The 20,657-nt window shown below is 41.1% G+C and overlaps 1 protein-coding gene across 2 annotated transcripts in view; it reads left to right on the forward strand.

The window, feature by feature from the left end:
* The window catches only part of LOC148034412 (uncharacterized), a 28,463-nt gene extending 9,441 nt beyond the window's left edge, over positions 1 to 19,022 (forward strand). For both annotated transcript variants that reach the window (XM_087679358.1, XM_087679357.1), the window contains 10 exons: positions 16,401 to 16,441; positions 16,550 to 16,618; positions 16,895 to 16,995; positions 17,110 to 17,188; positions 17,338 to 17,436; positions 17,719 to 17,787; positions 17,917 to 17,966; positions 18,048 to 18,129; positions 18,527 to 18,621; positions 18,712 to 19,022. In XM_087679358.1, coding sequence (XP_087535484.1) covers positions 16,401 to 16,441; positions 16,550 to 16,618; positions 16,895 to 16,995; positions 17,110 to 17,188; positions 17,338 to 17,436; positions 17,719 to 17,787; positions 17,917 to 17,966; positions 18,048 to 18,129; positions 18,527 to 18,621; positions 18,712 to 18,802 — 776 coding nt within the window. In that variant the 3' untranslated portion in view covers positions 18,803 to 19,022. The remainder of the gene's footprint in view (positions 1 to 16,400; positions 16,442 to 16,549; positions 16,619 to 16,894; positions 16,996 to 17,109; positions 17,189 to 17,337; positions 17,437 to 17,718; positions 17,788 to 17,916; positions 17,967 to 18,047; positions 18,130 to 18,526; positions 18,622 to 18,711) is intronic.
* Positions 19,023 to 20,657: the final 1,635 nt, after the last annotated feature.

The raw sequence follows: 20,657 nt of genomic DNA on the forward strand, positions 1-20,657 counted from the left end.
TCTTTAATTTAAATTGCTGATGGATAAATTACAAGCCGAGATTTCACAATCTCCTTGGCTGATTCAAAAGCCCGTTGCTGTTTCAATAATCAGCCAAGCATTCGGGCAAATTTCCCCTTGGTTTTCACCTAGGACTTGCTCTAATGGAACCCCAATTGGTCAAATGCTGCCCCAAATTCACAATAGATGGGCTGGCATCTGAAATCCTCACAATTCCACGAATTTCTGGTGCTGATTTCAGTGTACAATGCCTTTGACTGATGGCATGGGTCCCAAGGTGGCTGCTAAACCCTAATTACTGCTGTAATTTAGGGTTTACAGCAGTAAACTCTTTGCTGTCCACCAAATTTGGCTATACTCTACTACCCATGGCTGAGAATTGCTGAGAATACTTGAGCCTAGATGGGAGGAGATGAGAGAATGCTGTAGAAAGAGAGAAAATCAGTTGAAATGTATCTTCTGATTCGTAGCCCTGATGACAAATCTGATGGCACCAACAACTTCAAAAGGGGGGTAAAACACAAGCTGGAGGGCCCTCCTCTCCTACCGCCGCCTCTCTTGAGGCAGAAGAGAGAACCTGCTGCCCCCTGTCCTATTGCGGCGCACGATTAGTGGTCGCCGTCTCTCAGAGCCAAATCTGATTACCTTCTCTCCCTCCACCAATCTCCGGATGGCTGCCATTCAGCTTCCACCACCCTCCAATAGCCTTCTTCCTAGTTGCATGAGAAAGTTTTGCCAAGTGGCAGCCTTCCTAATGCATTTTCAGCCATTAAATTAATTTTTTACCATTAATTAATTCTGAAAATTAATTTCAGCCCTTTTGACCCTGCCCAAAATTAAACATGTCCATCTGGAATGAAATTGGTTGGGCCATTTGCAACTTGGAGTGGTTCCCAACCTCTGTTGACCCTTAGACTAGCATTAATTAATTAATTAATGCTAGTCCCTAGTGTCACCACTGACACTTAATGGCCAAACAATTGTCCTAGGGTCCAACGTGGCACCAACTGACCACCAAAACCCAGTTGGCATAACTTAACACAACTTTTGCCTTTAACACCGACTACATTCTCGGGGTCCTTGGCCCGTTCCCATGAAATAACTGCCATGTGCATCACATGTGCTAAACAACCTTGCACATTTGATTAGTAACTTAATCAAATGTTACTGGCAAGATTAAAGCGTCTCAAAATTTCACGTCCTCGTGACAGTTCGTGAAGGAGAGAAGGTTGTTTTTTTAGCCTTTCGGAGTAGATTTTGAGCTTTTATCTCCTTCGGTGGTTGAAATAGGTTCTAGACGAGCGAAGGAAGTCCTAGCAGGCACCATTTGTGGAGTCAAAGGGGATGACCTTGTTTTTGTGCAAGTTATTCAGGTGACAATGTCTTCTGAGATTAACATGGAGTTTTAGGTTATTATGGACCGTAAGGTTTGTTGGGAATAAAGGGCCATCATGCCTTTTATATGTGCATGGGTGTGAACACACCCTTAGCACATTGTACTTTCATATATATATATATATATCCATCTAAAAACCTAAAAGTACACTCGTCATTGTACCAAAAGAAACGTGCTCACTCTCTACTCTGCTCTCTTGCACTCTCTCTGTCTCTCACAGCAAGTAATGACTATGCCTTGATCTCCGTGCCTAATCGGTCCCTGCAAACTGGTATTTGAGCTAGCAAGAGACAGCTTAAGTGTTGTAGGAGTCCCAGGTGGACTCGACGAGCAAGAGTTGTCACAGGCGAGCAGGAGTTGTCACAGGCAGCCAGGCTTGTGAGCAAAGGAGATAGTTGATTGGTGTAGAAGCGTGAAGGGAAGTAGCAATCGACTGGTGCAGAAGTTCGAAGGGCAGCAGCAATCACGACGGACCAGGGTCACAGACGATGACTGTATCTGACGAACGACTAGCGGGCTGCACAGATGCGGTGACGGGCGACCACACGGCGGGACAGCAGGCGTGAAGCATAGATGACGGGAGGCGATTGCTGCGCGACACGATGGCAGGCTCGCACGCAATGGGGATAGACGAACGGGCTGCATGGATGACGGGCAACAAGTCAATGGCCTATTTTTTTTTGATTTACTTATTTTTTTAAAACCCTCTTTGCCGGGTGTTCACACCTACAAGCAGAGAGTGCAAATTTGTGCCTTGAAATTTGGGGGTTTTCCCAAATTTGTGCTCGACACACATTGCAATGTTCTTTGGACCAAAAATTGTAGACATTGAATGCGCAGGCTTCAGAAATTTTTGGGGATTCTCAAATGCAAGTGAGATTTTTTTCTTGGATGAGTCAATTTCATTGAAATTTGTGCAATCTTGGCTTGAGAATTTGGGGCTTTTCCCGGAGTTGGGGATTGTGATGCAGTACAAGACAATTTGTCTCAGAAACAGGAATTTGTGACATTTTGTCCTCGACATTTGGGGCTTTTCATATACATGCACAAATTGGGCTGAAATTAACCCAATTTCTAGACATTGAGGCACATTGGTCCCCGTGCAATTTGGGGCTTTTGCAATTTGGGCAAAATTTGTGCAGCATTTGGTCATTTTATGTACATGCAGGTTGAATTCCGCGCAATTTGGACATCAACACTTGGTAAAATTTGGGGGTTTTGCTGAAATTGCTTTATTTTGGCAAAATTGGATAGTCCTATGCGTGACAGAGGAAATGCAGATGTGTGTTTGACGCTTTGAGCACAAAATTTTGGGGCTTTTGACCATTCGTGTCAAATTTTATGCCCGTGGATACATGTACAACAGAAAGTGCAGCTGAAATTTTGGGATTTCTCATGTAATGTGATGCACATGCCCTTGGAACAGCTGTAATCAGTTGGATAATGCTGTAGCACTTGGTTTGGTGCTTCTGAAAACTTAATTACAGATCTGAAATCTGTTCTTCTGCGTGGTCATTTATTGCTGATTGGTGCTTGTTTGTACCTTGGTCACTTGGGTGACAGTTTGGGCATGCATTAGCTGGTTTTTTTTTTTTGGTCACATTTGGGCTGAAAATCATGGCTGGCAGCAATGACAGCAGTAATTTGATGCGCATAAAGAAGCCAGAAGGCGCACATAATTTTGTAGTGTGGCAAAAACAATGCTACAATATTCTCTTACAAAAGAAGCAGACAAAGCCGATCAAAACCAAAGGGGCAAAACCTACGGACACGGATCAAGACGATTGGGATGAGTTGAATGAGCTTGCACGCTCAACCATAGAGCTATCGATTTCTGATGCCTTGCTCTTCAACATTGAAGGTTTGGATTTTGCATATGCTATATGGACGGAAGAACTGTATGCATAGAAGAGTGCCGCAAGCAAAGTGTATTGGCTGAAAAAGCTTATGGATTTGTGAATGAAAGAAAGTACAGCAATGTCTACTCACTTGAATGAGTTTAACTCCATTTTCAAGCAGCTAGTTGCCTTGAAGTTCATGATTGATGAGAAATTTAAGGCTACTTTTTTGCTTTGCACTCTACCAGAGAGTTGGGATACATTTAGGACTGCTATGAGCAATTCTAATGTGATCCTTTTGTATGTTGATATAGAGAGTGCTCTACTTATGGAAGAGATGAATTGCCAGAACAATGCATCTAGTAAGTCTTCCAGTGCTTCGCATACTAGGGGCAGATCACAGCAAAAGGGCAAATATGATGGCAAGGGACGTAGTAAATCACGTGGCAAAGATGTTGAATGCCATCATTGTGGCAAGAAGGGTCACTTTAAACGTGACTGCTACAAATGGAAGAAAGAGAAAGGAAAGGGCAAAAAGATAGATGATAGCAAGGAAGAGAAGAAAGACAGTCAGCCTACGAAGAGCAGTGTAAAAATTGAAGAGGTGAATGTAGTCACTCATGACAGTGATAGTGGGAGTGATGTACTCTTTGTCTCTTCACACTTTGGTGCACATGCTTTACTTGCAGATACAGATGATGACTTGCATACCTAGATTCTTGATTCAGGTGCTTCCTTTCATGTCACCTCTCATCGTGAGTGGTTCTCTGTCTATACAAGGGGTCGACATCGTGTTGTCCGTCTTGGGGACAACTATGCATGTGAGATTGCAGGTATTGACAGTGTGTAGTTACAGTTTCAGCACGGCTCTGTCTTTACACTTCAGCATGTACGGCATGTACCTCAGCTCAAGAAGAGCTTGATTAGCACAGGGCAACTAGATGATGATAGTTTTCATACCACCTTTGGGGATGGAAAATGGAAGATCTGTAAGGGATCTAGGGTTATTGCCAGAGGTTGCAAGAGCGATACTTTGTATCCACTTCATGTATCTAGTGTGCGTGACCATGTTGTTGCCGTGACCGAGCAGCCAAGCGTTTCTTTGTAGCATGGCCGGTTGGGACACATAAGTCAAATAGGAATGAAAGTGCTTTCTCGTTTGGGTTACTTGCCTTGTCTTCGTTATGCTGATTTTGAGCATTGTGATCATTGCATTTATGGCAAACATGCACAGACGTCACATAAAAAGTCTATTTCTTTGAAATCTTCTTCTCTAGAGTTAGTACATTCGGATGTATGTCAAATGCCGGGATTATCTTTAGGGGGAAAGAAATATTTTGTCACCTTTGTCGATGCTGCCACCCGGAAAGTATGGGTTTACCCTATTTGTAGCAAGGATGAAGTACTTGACAAGTTTAAAAAATTCTTGGCATTGGCTGAAAATTAGACAGATAAGGCACTTAAGTGTCTTCGCTCTGACAATGGTGGGGAGTATGTGTCCAAGGCCTTTCAGGCATTTTGTGATAGCAAAGGATAAAGAGAGAGCTCATTGCCCCTCATAATCCGGCCCAAAATGGAGTTGCAGAGCGTATGAATCGGACCATGCAAGGTCTGTACGATGCTGTCTCATGCTGCATTATCCCATGGTTTTTGGGCAAAGGTTGTCATGATAGCCGTTCACTTGATTAATCGGTCACCAAACAGGTCTTTTGGGGGGGGGGAGGGGGAGTTTCCCAAGAAGCGTGGTCGGGTAAGCCACCCTCATATGCTCATTTGAAAGTGTTTGGTTGCGAGGCTTTTGTGCACATTCGTAAAGAAAAACGCAGCAAACTTGAGCCTAAGTCCTGTAAATGCATTTTCCTAGGATATGGTGACGAGGGTGAAATTGGGTATAAATTGTGGGCTCCTGAGAAAAGGAAAGTAGTACGTAGCAATGACGTTATCTTCTGGGAATATCGCATGCACAAACAACCCGAAAAGACTGAGGAGGTCCGTAGGATTGTATTCCAGGAAGAAATACCTTTTGGACAGCCATTACATGTGCAGGAACAGCCAGGACAGCAAGCTGTTAATGCTGATTTGCAGGCTGAAATGCCAAGACAACATGCTGAAAATGGAAATTTGCATGTGTAGGAACAGCCAGGACAGCAAGCTGTTAATGTTAATTTGCAGGCTGAAATGCCAGGACAGCATGCTGAAAATGGAAATTTGCAGGAACAGCTAGCAAACAATGACCATTGGGTTAGGAGATCGTCTAGAGCTACTAGACAACCTGATAGATTTATTCTTGGTGCAAACAATGTGGCTGATTATGTCATGTTGACAGACTGTGGTGAACCGTCTTGCTTCAAGGAAGCAATGGATACACCGGACAGCAAGAAATGGTATTAAGCTATGTTGTGAGAGATGGAATCTCTTGAAAAAAATGGCACTTGGGACTCGGTGCAGTTGCCTAAAGGGCAGAAAACCTTTCCATGCAAATGGTTTTACAAGATTTAGGTCACTTCTGGTTCCTCACCAAAGTACAAAGCAAGATTGATTGCAAAAGGGTACAAGCAAGAGCATGGAATTGACTTTGATGAGATTTTCTCTCCTGTAATCATGATGACTACATTGAGAACCATTTTGGGCTTGGTTGTTTGTTGAACAAGGGAAAGAAAAGATGGTATGTAAACTCAAAAGGAGTTTGTATGGGCTGAAACAAGCACCAAGAGAATGGTATCATAAGTTTGATACATTCATGCAGTCTCAAGGTTTTCATAGAAGTCAAGTGGATCACTGCTTGTACACCGAGAAGGCAGCAGATGGAAGCTTGATTATCTTGGTTTTGTATGTAGATGACATATTGATTGCTGGCAGGGATACTCATGCCTTGGATTCACTGAAGCAAAGTCTTCATGGCAGCTTTGACATGAAGGATCTTGGTGATGCACATTCTTGGCATGCAAACACTCAGAGATAGATCGAAAGGCTTACTCTATCTATCTCAGTAGGAGTATATCTCCAAAGTTTTGCAGTGTTTCAATATGGAGTTGGGGAAAACAATTGGGGTTACATTGCCTCCATATGTGAAACTCAGTGCAGAGGACAACCCTATATCTGATGATGAGAAGGTTGAAATGGCCAAGATACCATATGCTTCAGCTATTGGCAGTTTGATGTATGCTATGGTTGCTAAAGGTCCTGACATTGCCTTTGTAGTGGGAGTGGTTAGCAGATACGTGGCAACCCCTGGCAAGAAGCATTGGGATGCAGTGAAAGGTATTATGAGATAACTCAAAGGCACAAAGGAGTTGTGTATCTGCTTTGGAAAGCAGATGGTATCTGTTGTTGGCTTTATGGATGCAGACTATGCTGGTTATGTGGACTGTAGGAAGTCCACTTCAGGGTATGTGTTTACTTTCAGAGGAGGAGCAGTCTGTAAGACCACACAGGCCACGACCTTGACAGTAGGCTCTCGAGAAGACAATCTAGAACTGAGAAAAAGTCATTCCATTTTGATGAGCACGAGCAATTGTTTCACCTCCTAGCCTTGTCTAGTTTATTGCTGGCCCGACCCATCGTGATCCGATTGCCAGCCGTCAAACCTTGGTGAGTCCTACTATTCTTGGACTCTCTTTGGTTCTAGGCTCCCCTAAACCCCGTTCGGGCGCCCAAGACCCCAGACGGTCATCCTCGTGCATGTTTCCCTTGATTTAATGTCACATTTAATATCACATTTCCTTCCCCTTAAGAATCGGTTTCGTCCTCGAAAACGATACTTGGAAGGTCTAACTGTAAATTGGGAAACCTTTTCTTTAAAGTATTTACTTGCTCCCATGTTGAGCTTTCTTCTGAACAATCTTTCCACTTAACCAAACATTCTTGATAAATAGTATTCCTTGTTCGTCTATTACGAACATTTAATATTCTTTCTGGTTCATGTGGATTAGATTGGTCATTTAATAGCTCCTCAATGTCATCATTTAAGATTAGATTATCCAAATCACCCAGCTTCTTCCTTAATTTACTTACATGAAAAACTAGATGTATTTTACTACCGGCAGGTAGTTGGAGCTTGTAAGCCAATTCTCCCACCTTTTTAAGTATTATGAAAGGACCACAATACCTCGGTGAAAGCTTTGGACATTGTCCCTTTTTCATAGTTTTAGTTTGTTCAGGCACTTTAAGATAGACCAATTCTCCTTCTTTAAAGGAGATGTCCCTTCGGTGAGGATTTGCATATGCTCTAGCTCGATTTTGAGCTTTTTTAATATTTTCTTGAGCAAATTTTAACATACTATTCGTATCCTCCAAAAAGTCTTTAGCTGCTTGAACCTTTTCCTTATGCAGTCCTACTGCAAAAGGAGCTCTGGGCTGAAACCCATACATTAACATAAATGGACTATATCCAGTGGAAGAGTGCTTGGCACTATTGTATGCAAACTCTGCTATCGGTAGATACCCTTCCCAATTAGTTTGCCTTTTAGTTACATATGCCCTAAGCATATCTTCAAGGATTTGGTTAACTCTTTCAGTTTGCCCATCAGTTTGCGGGTGATCCACCGTACTCATGCTAAGTTTAGTATCCAACTTCCTAAATACCGCATGCCAAAATTGACTATCAAATTTTCTATCCCGATCAGAAACTATATTTATCGGAAGGCCATACAATCGGTATATGTTCTCTACGAACAATCTAGCCAATTTTGGTGTTTTAACATCAGTCGAAGTTGGAATGAACCTAGCCATTTTGGTTTACCTATCCACAATCACCCACACAGAGTCGTGCCCTCTCTGTGTTTTGGGTAAAGCAACAATAAAATCCATGGAGATACTCTCCCATTTTCCCGAAGGAATCTCTAGTGGATGGAGAAGTCCTCCCATTTTCAATCTTTCAGTTTTATTAACCTGGTATTTATTACATTTGACCACATAGTCAAGGACATCCTTATTCATTCCAGGCTAATAGAACTGCCTTTTAATAAGACTATAAGTCTTATTAACTCCTGGATGTTCCGTGCTAGGGGTATCATGACACTCAAAGAGTATTTGGCGCCTTATTTCTTTATCTCTCGGGACACATACCCTACCCTTGTAGAGTAAATAACCATTATCAATGGTAAAATTTTTCCACTTGAATCCGGTTTGAGCAACCCCTGATGCTCCATTTCCTTGTTGAACATCCTCAGATATTCCTTCCTCAGTAGAAGCACTTTCATTTGGATCCCCATTTTTTATTGCTTCCCATATGTTGGAATATGCCGGATCAACTTGGCATTTCCGTTTTAAGGATTCAAGCAAGCTGGAAGTGAATTGAGTAAAACTCAATTCATTAATGATGGGCATTCTGCTGAGTGCATCAGCTACTATATTATACTTTCCTTTTCTATATCTTATCTCATAGTCAAACTCTTGGAGGAGTTCGGCCCATTTGGCTTTACACCCGTGTTTAAATCCGGTTGATCATTAAGCCACTTAATGCTTTCATGATCCGATAAAATCAAAAGTTTGACACCATACAGATAGTGCCTCCATTTCTTCATTGCATGTACTATTGCATATAGCTCCCTCTCATAAACATAATAATTCTGTTTTGCACGGTCTAATTTCTTGCTTTCAAAAGCAATTGGTCAACCTTCTTGTAATAAGACCGCGCCTATCGCCTTATCACTGGCATCGGCTTCAATCACAAATGGTTTATTGGGATCCACTATTAATAATATTGGAGCTGTAGCAATAGCTACTTTAAGTTTTTGAAAACTTTCATTTTGGTCTGTTCCCCAATTAAAGCTCTTTCCTTTCCCTTTAAGTTGGTCTGTCATTGAAACAACTATTTTTGTATAATCTCGAATGAATCTACGATAAAATCCAGATAAACCTAGGAAGATCTGCAGCTCTTCCAGGTTCCTTGGAGATGGCCATTCAATAATTGCCCTAACTTTTTCTGGATCCATCTTGATTCCCTCTTTCGAGATAATATGCCCCAAATATTTGACCTCTTGTGCAAAGAATTCACATTTAGTTTTCTTCGCATAAAGAGAATGTGTTCTTAATAGTTGGAATACCAATTGTAAGTGTTCCAAATGTTCTTATCTTGATTTGCTAAAGATCAAGATATCATCCAAGAAGACTACTACAAATTGTCCTAGATAGGGCCGTAAAACACTATTCATCAGCTTCATAAAGGTAGCTGGTGCATTAGTGAGGCTAAAAGGCATCACCAAAAAATCATAATGCCCGTATCTAGTACGAAATGCTGTCCTGGGAACATCTTGTGCCTTAATTCTTACTTGGTGATAGCCTGATCTTAAATCTATTTTTGTGAAGAATTTTGCCCCTTGTAATTGATCAAAAAGATCTTCCATTCTGGGCATAGGAAATTTATTCTTCACTGTTATTTTATTAAGTGCTCTATAATCAACACAAAGTCGCATAGAACCATCTTTTTTCTTTACTAATAAAATTGGCAAAGCCCAAGGTGAATTACTAGGTTGAATAAACCCTTTATCAAGGTAATCCTTAATTTGTCTTTTAACTTCTTGGTGCTGTGTTTCACTTAACCTATACGGTGGTTTAGAAATAGGGTGTGTATCCTTATTTGTGTCAATTGTGTGATTTATATCACCCCTATCTAGTGGAAGGCCACTTGGTAAATCAGAAGGAAACACATCTTTAAAATCATCTAACAAACTACTTAGTTCATTATTTATATTCAACTCACAAATATAAGAAAATTGTTGCTTTGTATTACAGAAAGTAAAAGTGTTTTGTATAGGAAGAGACCATAACATGTATACCTCACAAACTTCCTTCTTTATCAGCTTCTGAACTTCAGTAGAACACAACAAAGGATTATCAGATACTTCATGTTCACCTTGAATGACAAAAGTCTTACCATCCCTTTCAAATTCGAGTGTATTATGATGGTAACTACGTTTTAAGGATGGTTCCAATCCCCATAGCCACTTCCTCCCTAGAGCAATATCAGCTTTTTCCATGTTCATAATTTGGAAATCAAGTTTATCTTTATATCCTTGAATCTCAATTTCCAAATTGGATACCATTGTATTCCATATTTTATTATCTTGATCTTGCATCATACGAACAACATATTGATGCCCACTCTTTTGTTGGGGAAGTTGCAATTTTTTGACAAGTGCATAATTTATAAAATTATGTGTAGCAGAGTCATCAATCATGACTCTAACCCTCTTTCCAGCTATCAATCCATGCACTCTAACTAAATCATGTGGACCAAAGGTAGGCTGCCACATAGAAGTTGACATACAACACTTGTGTTGTACATCCATGTGCAAGACCTCTAAAGATTTATACCTTTCATGCCCCTTTAATTTTAAGGTTTGCACTACATGGATTTGTTTTTCTTTTCCCTTGCCCTTGTCCTTATCCTTTTCTTTGTCTTCCCCCTTTTTCCTTTGAGGGTAATTCCAAGCAGCATGGTTAGGGGATAGGCAATTGAAACACAACTTTTCTTTTTTGGCCTTATCAAAGTCATCTAGACTTAACTTTGGTCTTACATATTGTTTCTTCTCAAAAGGTTGTTTTTTACCCTTAAAAAATGGCATTTTTCTTTTAAATTTGCCTACAAATTTTGAGGTTTCCAATTCCTTAGACTTGGGCTCCGTATCAGTGAGACTAGTGAGTGTACCTGGACGCATACTATCTTCATTGATTAATGCAAATTTAATTGCCTCTTCTAGCGTCTTAGGTGAGCTTCTTTTTACTTCCTTTTTACAGGCTTTATCTAGTCCCCTAATGAATCCTCTTGTCTTTTGAAATTCATCTATTCCTTTCAATTTGAGGATTATCTCACGATATTCCTCCAAATATGTCAACAGGGGTCTTCCCTTTTGTTTGACATAATCCTAATCTTCACAATTTCTTTTCATTTCATTTTCAGGAAGAAATTCTTTCAAAAAGACGGTTTCAAATTGAGCCCAAGTTTCAGGTATTTTATTTGCCTCCTTTAGAGTTCGCCACCATTTATATGCTTTGGGCCCCAAAGTTAAACTAGCCTCCAGTGCTTGGAGATGCGGTGGAGTATTTTTAAGTTTATGTAAATCTTCCCATTTTTGGAGAAAATTAAAGATTGTATCTTTATTTCTATCTTTTTCCTCCCCGTGAAACTGAGGGGGTTTCATATATTTTAGAACTGGATTATCCCTCAACTTGTGGTGGGGTTCCTTAGGATCTCGCATAGTCACATCTAAATCTTTCGATGAAGATGGGACATCCGAGGTTTCTATCTTATTTTTATCTCTTTCTAACAATAAAGTTAATTGAGATTTTATTTTAGTGAGTGTTTGAGTTAAAAATTCCATTTGAACCCCCTGAGCCTGCACACGAGCAGTAAGATCATCAAATTGTTCTCGTGTAGCAAAAAATTCTTCCCACTGTTCTTCTTGCATCTCTGGTTCATGGGGATCGACCATAAGGTGGTCCCCAGAACTAAAACCTTCCATTACTCTCTCTTTCCCTTTTTCTGCCATTAATACACTGGAATTGGAAAGCAAAGATAAGAAATTTGCATACAAAGTAAAGTACTTCCCTGGTTTTAATGGCAGGCTACTGTTGCTGGTTTTGTAAATAAACCCGAAGAGTAAGGAACAAATTTTGCCTTCCCGGACTAAAGCAGTGAAGCAGTCATGCTGGAAATGAGTTTCCTGACTTCAATCGTGTATCATCTGACGTTTTTCTGTCCGTCCCATGACGTTTTTCTGTCCGTCCCACAGCAGTCGTCTCACGTTTCTGGTGCACAGCAGTTGCCTCACATTTCTGGTGCCTTTTCACGTTTCGCCTCAGTTGACCACCGTCTGATGCTTCGCCTTACGTCTTTCCTCTGCCCGCAACGTGTCACACTTACGTGACGTGGCACGTCTCACGCCTTTCACTTTCCCTCACGGCCCATTACGCTTTCACGGTGTCTCCCTTTTCGGCCAGTACTAACATATGACGGGTGACGTATCCGTCATTTCGCCTAGCCTCAGACGTATCCGTCGATTCACCTGGCACGCTTGAAAGGAACTTCACGAATGGCTCTGATACCAATGTAAGACCACGCAAGCCACGACCTTGACAGGAGGCTCTTGAGAAGACAATCTAGAACAGAGAAAAAGTCATTCCATTCTGATGAGCACGAGCGATCGTTTCACCTCCCAGCCTTGCCTAGTTTATTGCTGGCCCGACCCCTTCGTGATTTGATTGCCAGCCGTCAAACCTTGGTGAGTCCTACTATTCTTGGACTCTCTTTGGTTCTAGGCTCCCCTAAACCCCGTTCGGGCCCCCAAGACCCTGGACGGTCATCCTCATGCATGTTTCCCTTGATTTAATGTCACATTAATGTCACACAGTCTCTTGGATCTCCAGGCTACAAAAGTATGTTGCATTGTCTACTACAGAGGCAGAGTATGTGGCTGCCACTGAGGCATGCAAGGAGGCTTTATGGCTTTTACGTCTGGTGGGAGAGCTTGGCATCTCAGAGTTACCTGCTCTCCATTGTGATAGTCAGAGTGCTATCATGCTAGCACGAAATCCTGTCTTTCATGCAAAGACAAAGCACATACAGGTGAAGTACCACTTCATTAGAGATGTACTTGACAGCAAGAGCATTGAGCTTGTCAAAGTGCGTACAGATGATAACCCTGCAGACCTTCTCATGAAGGGTCTTCCAGCAGAGCGGTTTGCTCATTGCCGACAGATGATAGGAGTTGGATAGATATATTTATTTCAGATTTGTACATACCTAGATATAGCTGATTCTTTTCTCCTCTTAAGGCATATTGTCTTTAGGTGGGAGGTTGTCAGGAATAAAGGGCCATCATGCCTTTTATATGTGCACGGGTGTGAACACACCCTTAGCACATTGTACTTTCATATATATATATATATATATATATATATATATATATATATATATATATATATATAAACCTAAAGGTACACTCGTCATTGTACCAAAAGAAACGTGCTCACTCTCTACTCTGCTCTCTCGCACTTCTTTGTCTCTCACAGCAAGTAACGGCTCTCTGCCTTGATCTCCGTGCCTAATCGGTTCCTACAAGGTCCTTGTGTTACCGGATCTTCCTTCCAATTAGAAGTTGGATGGAGAGAATTAATGCATTTGGCAAGTAATGATGCTTGCCATTCGGAGTCCTATGATTTGGCGGAGCTCGTGATCGAGGCTATAGACCATCTTACAACTTGTGATGCCTCTAAGCTTTCTACAAATGAGAAAGTTGAGTTAATGAAGGTACATGCACATTGGGATACATTGAATGCACACATTTGCTCTTTCCTCTCTCTCTTGCACTCTGACCATTACAACTCATATCGAGCATTTCCCAGTTGCTTGGGAGATATGGCTGGAATTAGACCAGCTATAGAATTGGAGTATGGTTATGAAACGGGTGTCTCTGGAGGTACAAATGTGAACAATGAATCCATCCAAGTCCGCTTCCATGTGGGAGCGTGTTAATAAGCTTTGGTAATTGCAGATGCAACTCTAGAACGCATGGAAGGTGATTAGCTCGGAGGACATGGTGATAACTCTTCTTTCGCAATTACCGCCCCAATTTAGTGCTTTCTATTCCACCTTGATTGCTTTAGGGCAGACAGACACCCTTAAGTGGGAGGAGTTGGTTTCAGTGGGTCATGGACCATGCGGAACAACTCAAAGGTCAAAATGCTCCTAAGTCGAAGGCGTTAATGTCTTCTCAATAGAAGGGGAAAAATAACAACAACAAGAAGGACAAGAAGACCAAGGAAGAGAAATCCAAGGAGTCTACTTGTCACATTTGTGGCAAGATAGGTCATTGGGAAAAGAATTGCTTTGACAAGGATAAAGGATGACACCAGGAAGGAGAAATCTACAAAGGACTCGAGCAGTTGCTGCTCCTTTATTAGTTGCCTTCTTCCATTTGGAGGTGATTGAGGATGCTCCTTTGACACTATTTGATGCATCAATGATGGCTGCTCAGCCTCGTGAGTGGATTGTGGATAGTGGTGCTTCTTGCCTCGTGACTCCTTCTACAGATAGTATTGCCTGTATGCGTTGCATGGGCAAATTCTCATAGGTGATAGCTCTTCGGCCTCTATCAAAGGCAAAGGGGATATACAGTTGATTTTGGACGGGCAAGGTGGTTCCCACACATTAGAAGTTCTCTATGTACTGGGTTTGGGATATCATCTTTTAGTGAGCAAGATTTGTGCTCTTGGTCTCATGGTTGAGTTTGATAAGGACTCTTTTCGAGTTCTTGATGGAGATTCTCGATAGGTTCTTTACGCAGGTCATGAGGAAAATGGAGTCTACAAGATGTAGACTTCATTAGCCTTTACTTTTCTTCTTCTCTCTTCTCAAACTCTGATTGAGCTATGGCATGCTCGGTTTGGTCACCTCAACTACGAGTACCTTCAGAAGGTGACTCATGGTTAGCTTGTGCGTGGATTGCCAGAGATTGGGGTGAGCTACCTGCTGTGTGTGTCTTGCATTTGTAGCAAGTAGCATAGAGATGCGATTCTCAGCAAGGTGTCATGTACAGCCAAGCACCCTTGGAGGTTGTTTTGATGGATTATGTGGACTGATGAGGACACTGTGCAGGTTGCCTTGTGGCAGCCAGTTTTTACTGGTTGACTTGATTATTTAATTATTATTTTTAATGCTTATTTATAGGCAGCTTGCCTTAGTCATTATTTGTCTTTTCAGGCGGTTAGAGAGATTGGCTTGCTGAGATACATTCGACAGCCTGTGTATACATCTGCCTCCTTCATTTCAGCATTTGTCTATTGCAGATTCATGAAAACAAATAGGTTTTTCAATGTTACAGGATTTCAGTGTGTCTCTGGGATGAGTTATTTAGTGATTTTTGTGACCTGTCAAGAGTAAGTCAGTGAATGACATAGTGTAAAGTACCAGTTCATATGCTGGACATGTAAGTGACCAAAATTAAGTGTTAGAGACTGTTAACAGAGTTGCCAGGATTTATTTTGAGAGGTGCAAGTCTTCCAAGCTGAAAAATATTAAAAAAGTGGTGTGTTTGCAAAAAAGCAGCATTTTTGGCTAGTCATAGAGGATGTTCGCAATTCTGCCCACGTTGGCTTGTCGATCAATTCTGTTCGCTTCAATTTGAGCTTGTTCCAGTATTTCTTTCTTCCATCAGTCTTCTCTTTTCCTTGATCCCCAATGGATTTAGGCCTAGACCTTTCGAACCCCCCAACACCGGTCATATGCTTCCACATATGCTGCACTCTGACAGTGTCTGGCATCTGATTGCCCTTTAGCCACTGCATTTACTGGCTGCCCCTGTTGTATAGCCTTTGATGCAGCCACTGCTCCTTTGATTGCCCCCAGACAGCTGCATTTCCACTGCTACTGCCATCATCAGTACTGCCTAACAGCCTCAGGATTAGCTGGATGGATTTGGACTGCTTAGAGTGATTGAGCTTGGTGGCTTGCTTGCACTCCAAATCTATCATGGAGAACATCTCTCTCTCTCTCTCTCTCTCTCTCTCTCTCTCTCTCTCTTTGCGCCTGTTTCCATGAGTGGCTATTGGACAGCCTTCCACTCCTTTTGCATCTGTCACATCACATGCAACATCAGTTTATTTGTTGAGGTTCTTGCATTCATCGATTCTCCTTTTCTTCATTTGCATTCTTGTCTGAGTTCATTGTGTTAGTCCATGGTCATGTCTTGGTGTATCCTCACATGGTTTTAGAGCTTTGCATAGCTCATAGGGTCATAATGTATCAATGAATTAATTTACTTTCCTTGGTATTTTTTGTGTGTTGTTTGAGAGGGAATACAGATCTAACACATGAAACTATTGCACTGTAATGAATGATATGCAAATTGTGAAGGTGATTTACTAACTAATCTTCTTATGGCTGGCAAGTTTTGCCTCTTTTTTATTGCAAGGAAGTAGACAACTAAATTTTCTTTAGACCACCTTGTCAGAATTATAGATCACACTATATCAAAACTATTCTGTTGTAGCTATTATGCACAGCCACATGGTTGAGGTTAAAATCATATTAAAAAAATTTGTGTGCTTCTCAAAGACAATATGCTTCTGAAAAGAAAAGGTGTGGCAAGTAATTTTAAATCGAGTGTGCCACAAGAACTTTGCATCAACGAAATCAATTGACTATAGTGCCGTGTTTCTTACAGGGTCATGTGGAACAGTGTATCATGGTTATTGGGTTGGCTCAGTAAGGAACCTCTTCCTTCTCCACTGAAATCAAGTCTCGTTTTCTTCTCTTACTTGGCTTTTTTCTGAACTTTGCACTCAGTATTATTTTGGGAACTTTGATCGACAGGATGTGGCCATCAAAGTCTTCACTGAGCAAGAGTATTCATTAGACCTTTTGGAGGATTTTAGAAAAGAGGTATACAATCTTTATTGGTTGTGAAGGACCGATGTTAAAATCTTGGCTGCTATATTGTATAAGAGGTGTTATATATGCATAATTGTAATGCAAGCATTAAGTCTTAAAAAAGACAATGTGGTAACAGCTGATTTAATCAAGTATAAGGTGCTGTTACTATTGAGTATTGAAAATCCAAAAATGTTTCATGTTTTCTATCCCCTGGTTTTGGCCATAGTCTGGCAGCTGGCTGTATGTTTCTAAATTAACCAGCTTCGAACTTTTATGCTGCGGCAGGTTGCTATTATGAAGAGATTGAGGCATCCCAATGTTGTGCTTTTTATGGCTGCTGTTACCTCCCCTGAACATCTATCGATTGTGACAGAGTTTCTTCCACGGTGCTTCAGCCTTCTGCTTAAACAATGAGTGTCTGGGTTTGCTAATGGATGAGGAAATTGCATAGACAAATTATGAGTTCGACATGTTGCCAATTATATGATGTTCCACTGCAGGGGAAGTCTGTTTCGATTATTACATAGGAGCACCCAAGGGTTGGACTGGAAGCGGAGAACACGGATGGCTTTAGACATTGTATGTAGCTTACCTTGTGAGGAGTACTAGCATGTTTAGAACAGAGGCTGGATCTTGTCTTAACATGAATTTTGTGTTTGATTAGTCTCTTTCTATTATATAAGTTGTGTATGATGCTTAGTTTCCAAGTGTGATTTCTTATTGTGTAGGCTCGTGGCATGAATTATCTTCATCACTTGAATCCCCCAATTGTGCATAGGGATCTGAAGTCTTCAAATCTTTTAGTAGACAAGAACTGGACTGTTAAAGTAAGTCATTCTACTTCTAAAGTGATTCCAGAGGATTTGAAATGTACATGCTATGTTTCTTTTAAGTTGATGCTTATATCAACCATGGTAGCTTAATTCTACTTACGGTATTGGAATCCACTATCCAAGCCTAATGAGCCAGGGCACTGTTTGTTAATGCCATGCATACACTGGCCTTTGTGAGAGTATTTGCTTATGGGTTAAGGCCATGCATATGTGCATATATCAGCCTTTATGAGAATGTTCGTTTATGGGAATGGATATTCTGCTTCCTTATTTTAGGTTGGAGACTTTGGCCTTTCAAGGTTGAAACATGCAACCTTTCTAAGGACAACGTCTGGGAGAGGCACGGTAAAATCAGGCACAAGAGTTTTTTTGAAACATTCGATTTTTGTTGTCTTTGTTGTGCCAAGATATTTTTGCAGCCCTACCATTCTCAGTGCCAGGAAAAGCTGAGGTGTGTGTGTTACCTTTGTGCAGCCACAGTGGATGGCTCCTGAGGTTCTGCGCAATGAACCATCTAATGAAAAGTAAGACTTGTAACTCACAAAATGCAAACCTTTTTCAAAAATAATAGAAACAAGTTGACTGAAAATTTATTATCTGCTCAGGTCAGATGTTTATAGTTTTGGGGTTATTCTATGGGAGCTGGCTACACAAGGAATCCCCTGGACTGGTTTGAACCCTATGCAGGTAATATTTATTGGCTTTGGTTAGGCTGTGTCAATACCAACATGTTTAGTGCTGGTAGTTTTGGTGACGATGATGCAAATTTTTGCAGAATTTGTATCATTAAGGCAAAAAGATAAAAATACCTGGCTCATGTGTCCCATTTCAAGGGATTCAATACACCGTTTCTCATTGTCTTATCTGTCTAACATTTTTATGGAGTTTTGTTCTGTAATAGTTTGCATCATACTTTTAGATTGCCAACTGCTTGTAAAAATAAACCATTATATAACTGCTTGTTCCTACTTGCCAAAGTCATTTCCACGAATGGAAGCCAGCTGCCTATGAAGGGAGTTTATGGAACGGAGTTTGATTATTTGCATGAATGAATGTTTTGACTGCAACACTCTCTCTTTTGTAGGTGGTTGGTGCTGTGGGATTCATGAATCACAGATTAGAAATTCCAGAAGGATTAGATCCTCAATGGGAAGCATTGATAAATGATTGCTGGAACAGGTAAACACCAGAGTTAAAACAAGATGAGGAGTATTAGTCTCTTAAGCTTAGGTATTGTGCTTTACTCTGTTGTTTGGATGCTTCTTACAGTGATCCAAGGCTCCGCCCAAGTTTTCAGGAGCTTACAGAGAGGTTGAAAGACATACAAAAACAGGTTTCTGGATCAGGACCAGTCCAATAAGAATGCGGGAAGACATTCACATTTGTAAACGAGTCTTTAGATGATTTGTATTAGTTTTGAGTCTTATTTTGGTGTGAGTTCTTTTGTATGAGGATTCTTTCCTGCTGCATTTTTTCTGAACAGTCCGCAACCAGGCTGTAAAACACAAGTTCAAGAGTTCATTTTTGGTAGTGTATTTTGACTCATTGTAACATCCACCTGTAAAGTATATTGTGGATCATTTATGTGCTGCAATTCTGTATTCCGGGTTCTTTGTTACAGACCTTGGTAGTTCGTTTTGAAGGGTTCATGAGTTTTATCTAACTTAAGGTCGAATGCTGGCTCCTAAAGTATAGCTTCTCCTTTTAACTTTGTAACGGTTCTTTGGCATGTTATTTGCCTTGTTGAAAGTGACTGAAGTATTTACGAGTTGTGTGTGCTAGTTGTTGTGGTTTTTAATCTACAGTTGCTGGCATATTATTCCTCCGGTTGGCGGGTGGGTAGTACTGGCCTGAAACTGGTCTGAGCTTTCAGATATTTTGAACGTTATATATTGGGCACTGATTTGGAAAATGGACGTATAATCAGTTGGAAATGCCTTCGGCGGGAGGGCATTGCCAAGTCTACTCTAATGTAACTCCTAAGTGGCAGCAAGTCTAGAAGTTGAGACTGTACATGCCAGACTGTCACAGCTGCATGTGCTTTGTGGTTTAAAGCTTCTGGGATCCGAGCTCTGCTAAATGACATTCCTGCTAACTGCTTGAGCTGAAGGATATGTTGAGAACAGGCAAGATTGTTCACCCATGTTGCGGAATAAAAATTTGTATGACACAAGTCAACGTGTATCCTATAAGAGCTCCACAACCACATCCAGATCCAAAAGATAAAACAAGATACATAGAACTCTTTCTGTGATACTGTTAACGAGAGCATGAAAGATTCTAAGCTCCCATTTGTACTCACCTAAGCTCCCATTTTTACTCCTGTTTTACTTCCGTGGTGCGGCTTTGTGCTTATACACTTTTTTGTGAGACTAACTAGTGCTGTTTTTGGTGAAATTTGATTATTAGGGGGTGAATTGATGTGTTGTAATGTGCAGGGCAGGTGCTGCTATGTGGACTTGAATGCTGTGTTGGATGCATGGGTGGTATTGTGGGCGAGCTGCATGAGGAGTCCATGTAGTAGTGGTTGACGCTATGAATGTATGGAACTGTGAAGAATCGGTGCAGAGCAAATCATAGTTGTATGATCGTGGAAGTAAAGATTTTTGTTGTACAGATCCAGCTGTAAGTGCCTCTACATAAGCCTCAAATAACCAAGTATGAACTGGTACCACAGGCACTTTTATAGCAAAAGAAACGAAAAGGTCAAACCTTAACAAAATTTAAATGCTATTAGATTCGTACCTATTGATAGCAATGGCCCTAAGGTCATTTATAAAGAGGTTCGATTACTTGGTTAGCCCACCATCAAATAGCAATGTTCGCTTGTTAAGCCATTTGGCAACAAACCATTGACCATTCAGAAGCCTTCAAGCCTACACCAATGCCCAGAAGTCAGTAATAAAAAAAAAATAAAAACCTGAAGCTGCAGAACAAGTGTGCGTTCAATCGTGTCATTGTGAGAGGAGAGGGAGAACTAAGAGGAGCTTCTATAGGCATATGGTTGCAGGGGATATTGATGGGCTGACATAAGGTTCTAAATATGATTTAAATTGGCAGCTACCGGTTGCACTTGACTGGCAAGTCCCCTGTGGGGAACTAGATGTGTGTTGACGCAGCTGTCTATTAATAGGCAGCCTTCCAGTGGTTTCGCTTTGGATAGACCAGACATATGCTTTGTGGATAATTTTCGAGAATGTTGTTAAGAGTTGAGC

The sequence above is a fragment of the Lygodium microphyllum genome, chromosome 6 (assembly GCF_053477565.2).
Source record: "Lygodium microphyllum isolate KBCC chromosome 6, Lygodium_microphyllum_v1.1.10, whole genome shotgun sequence".
NCBI lineage: Eukaryota > Viridiplantae > Streptophyta > Polypodiopsida > Schizaeales > Lygodiaceae > Lygodium > Lygodium microphyllum.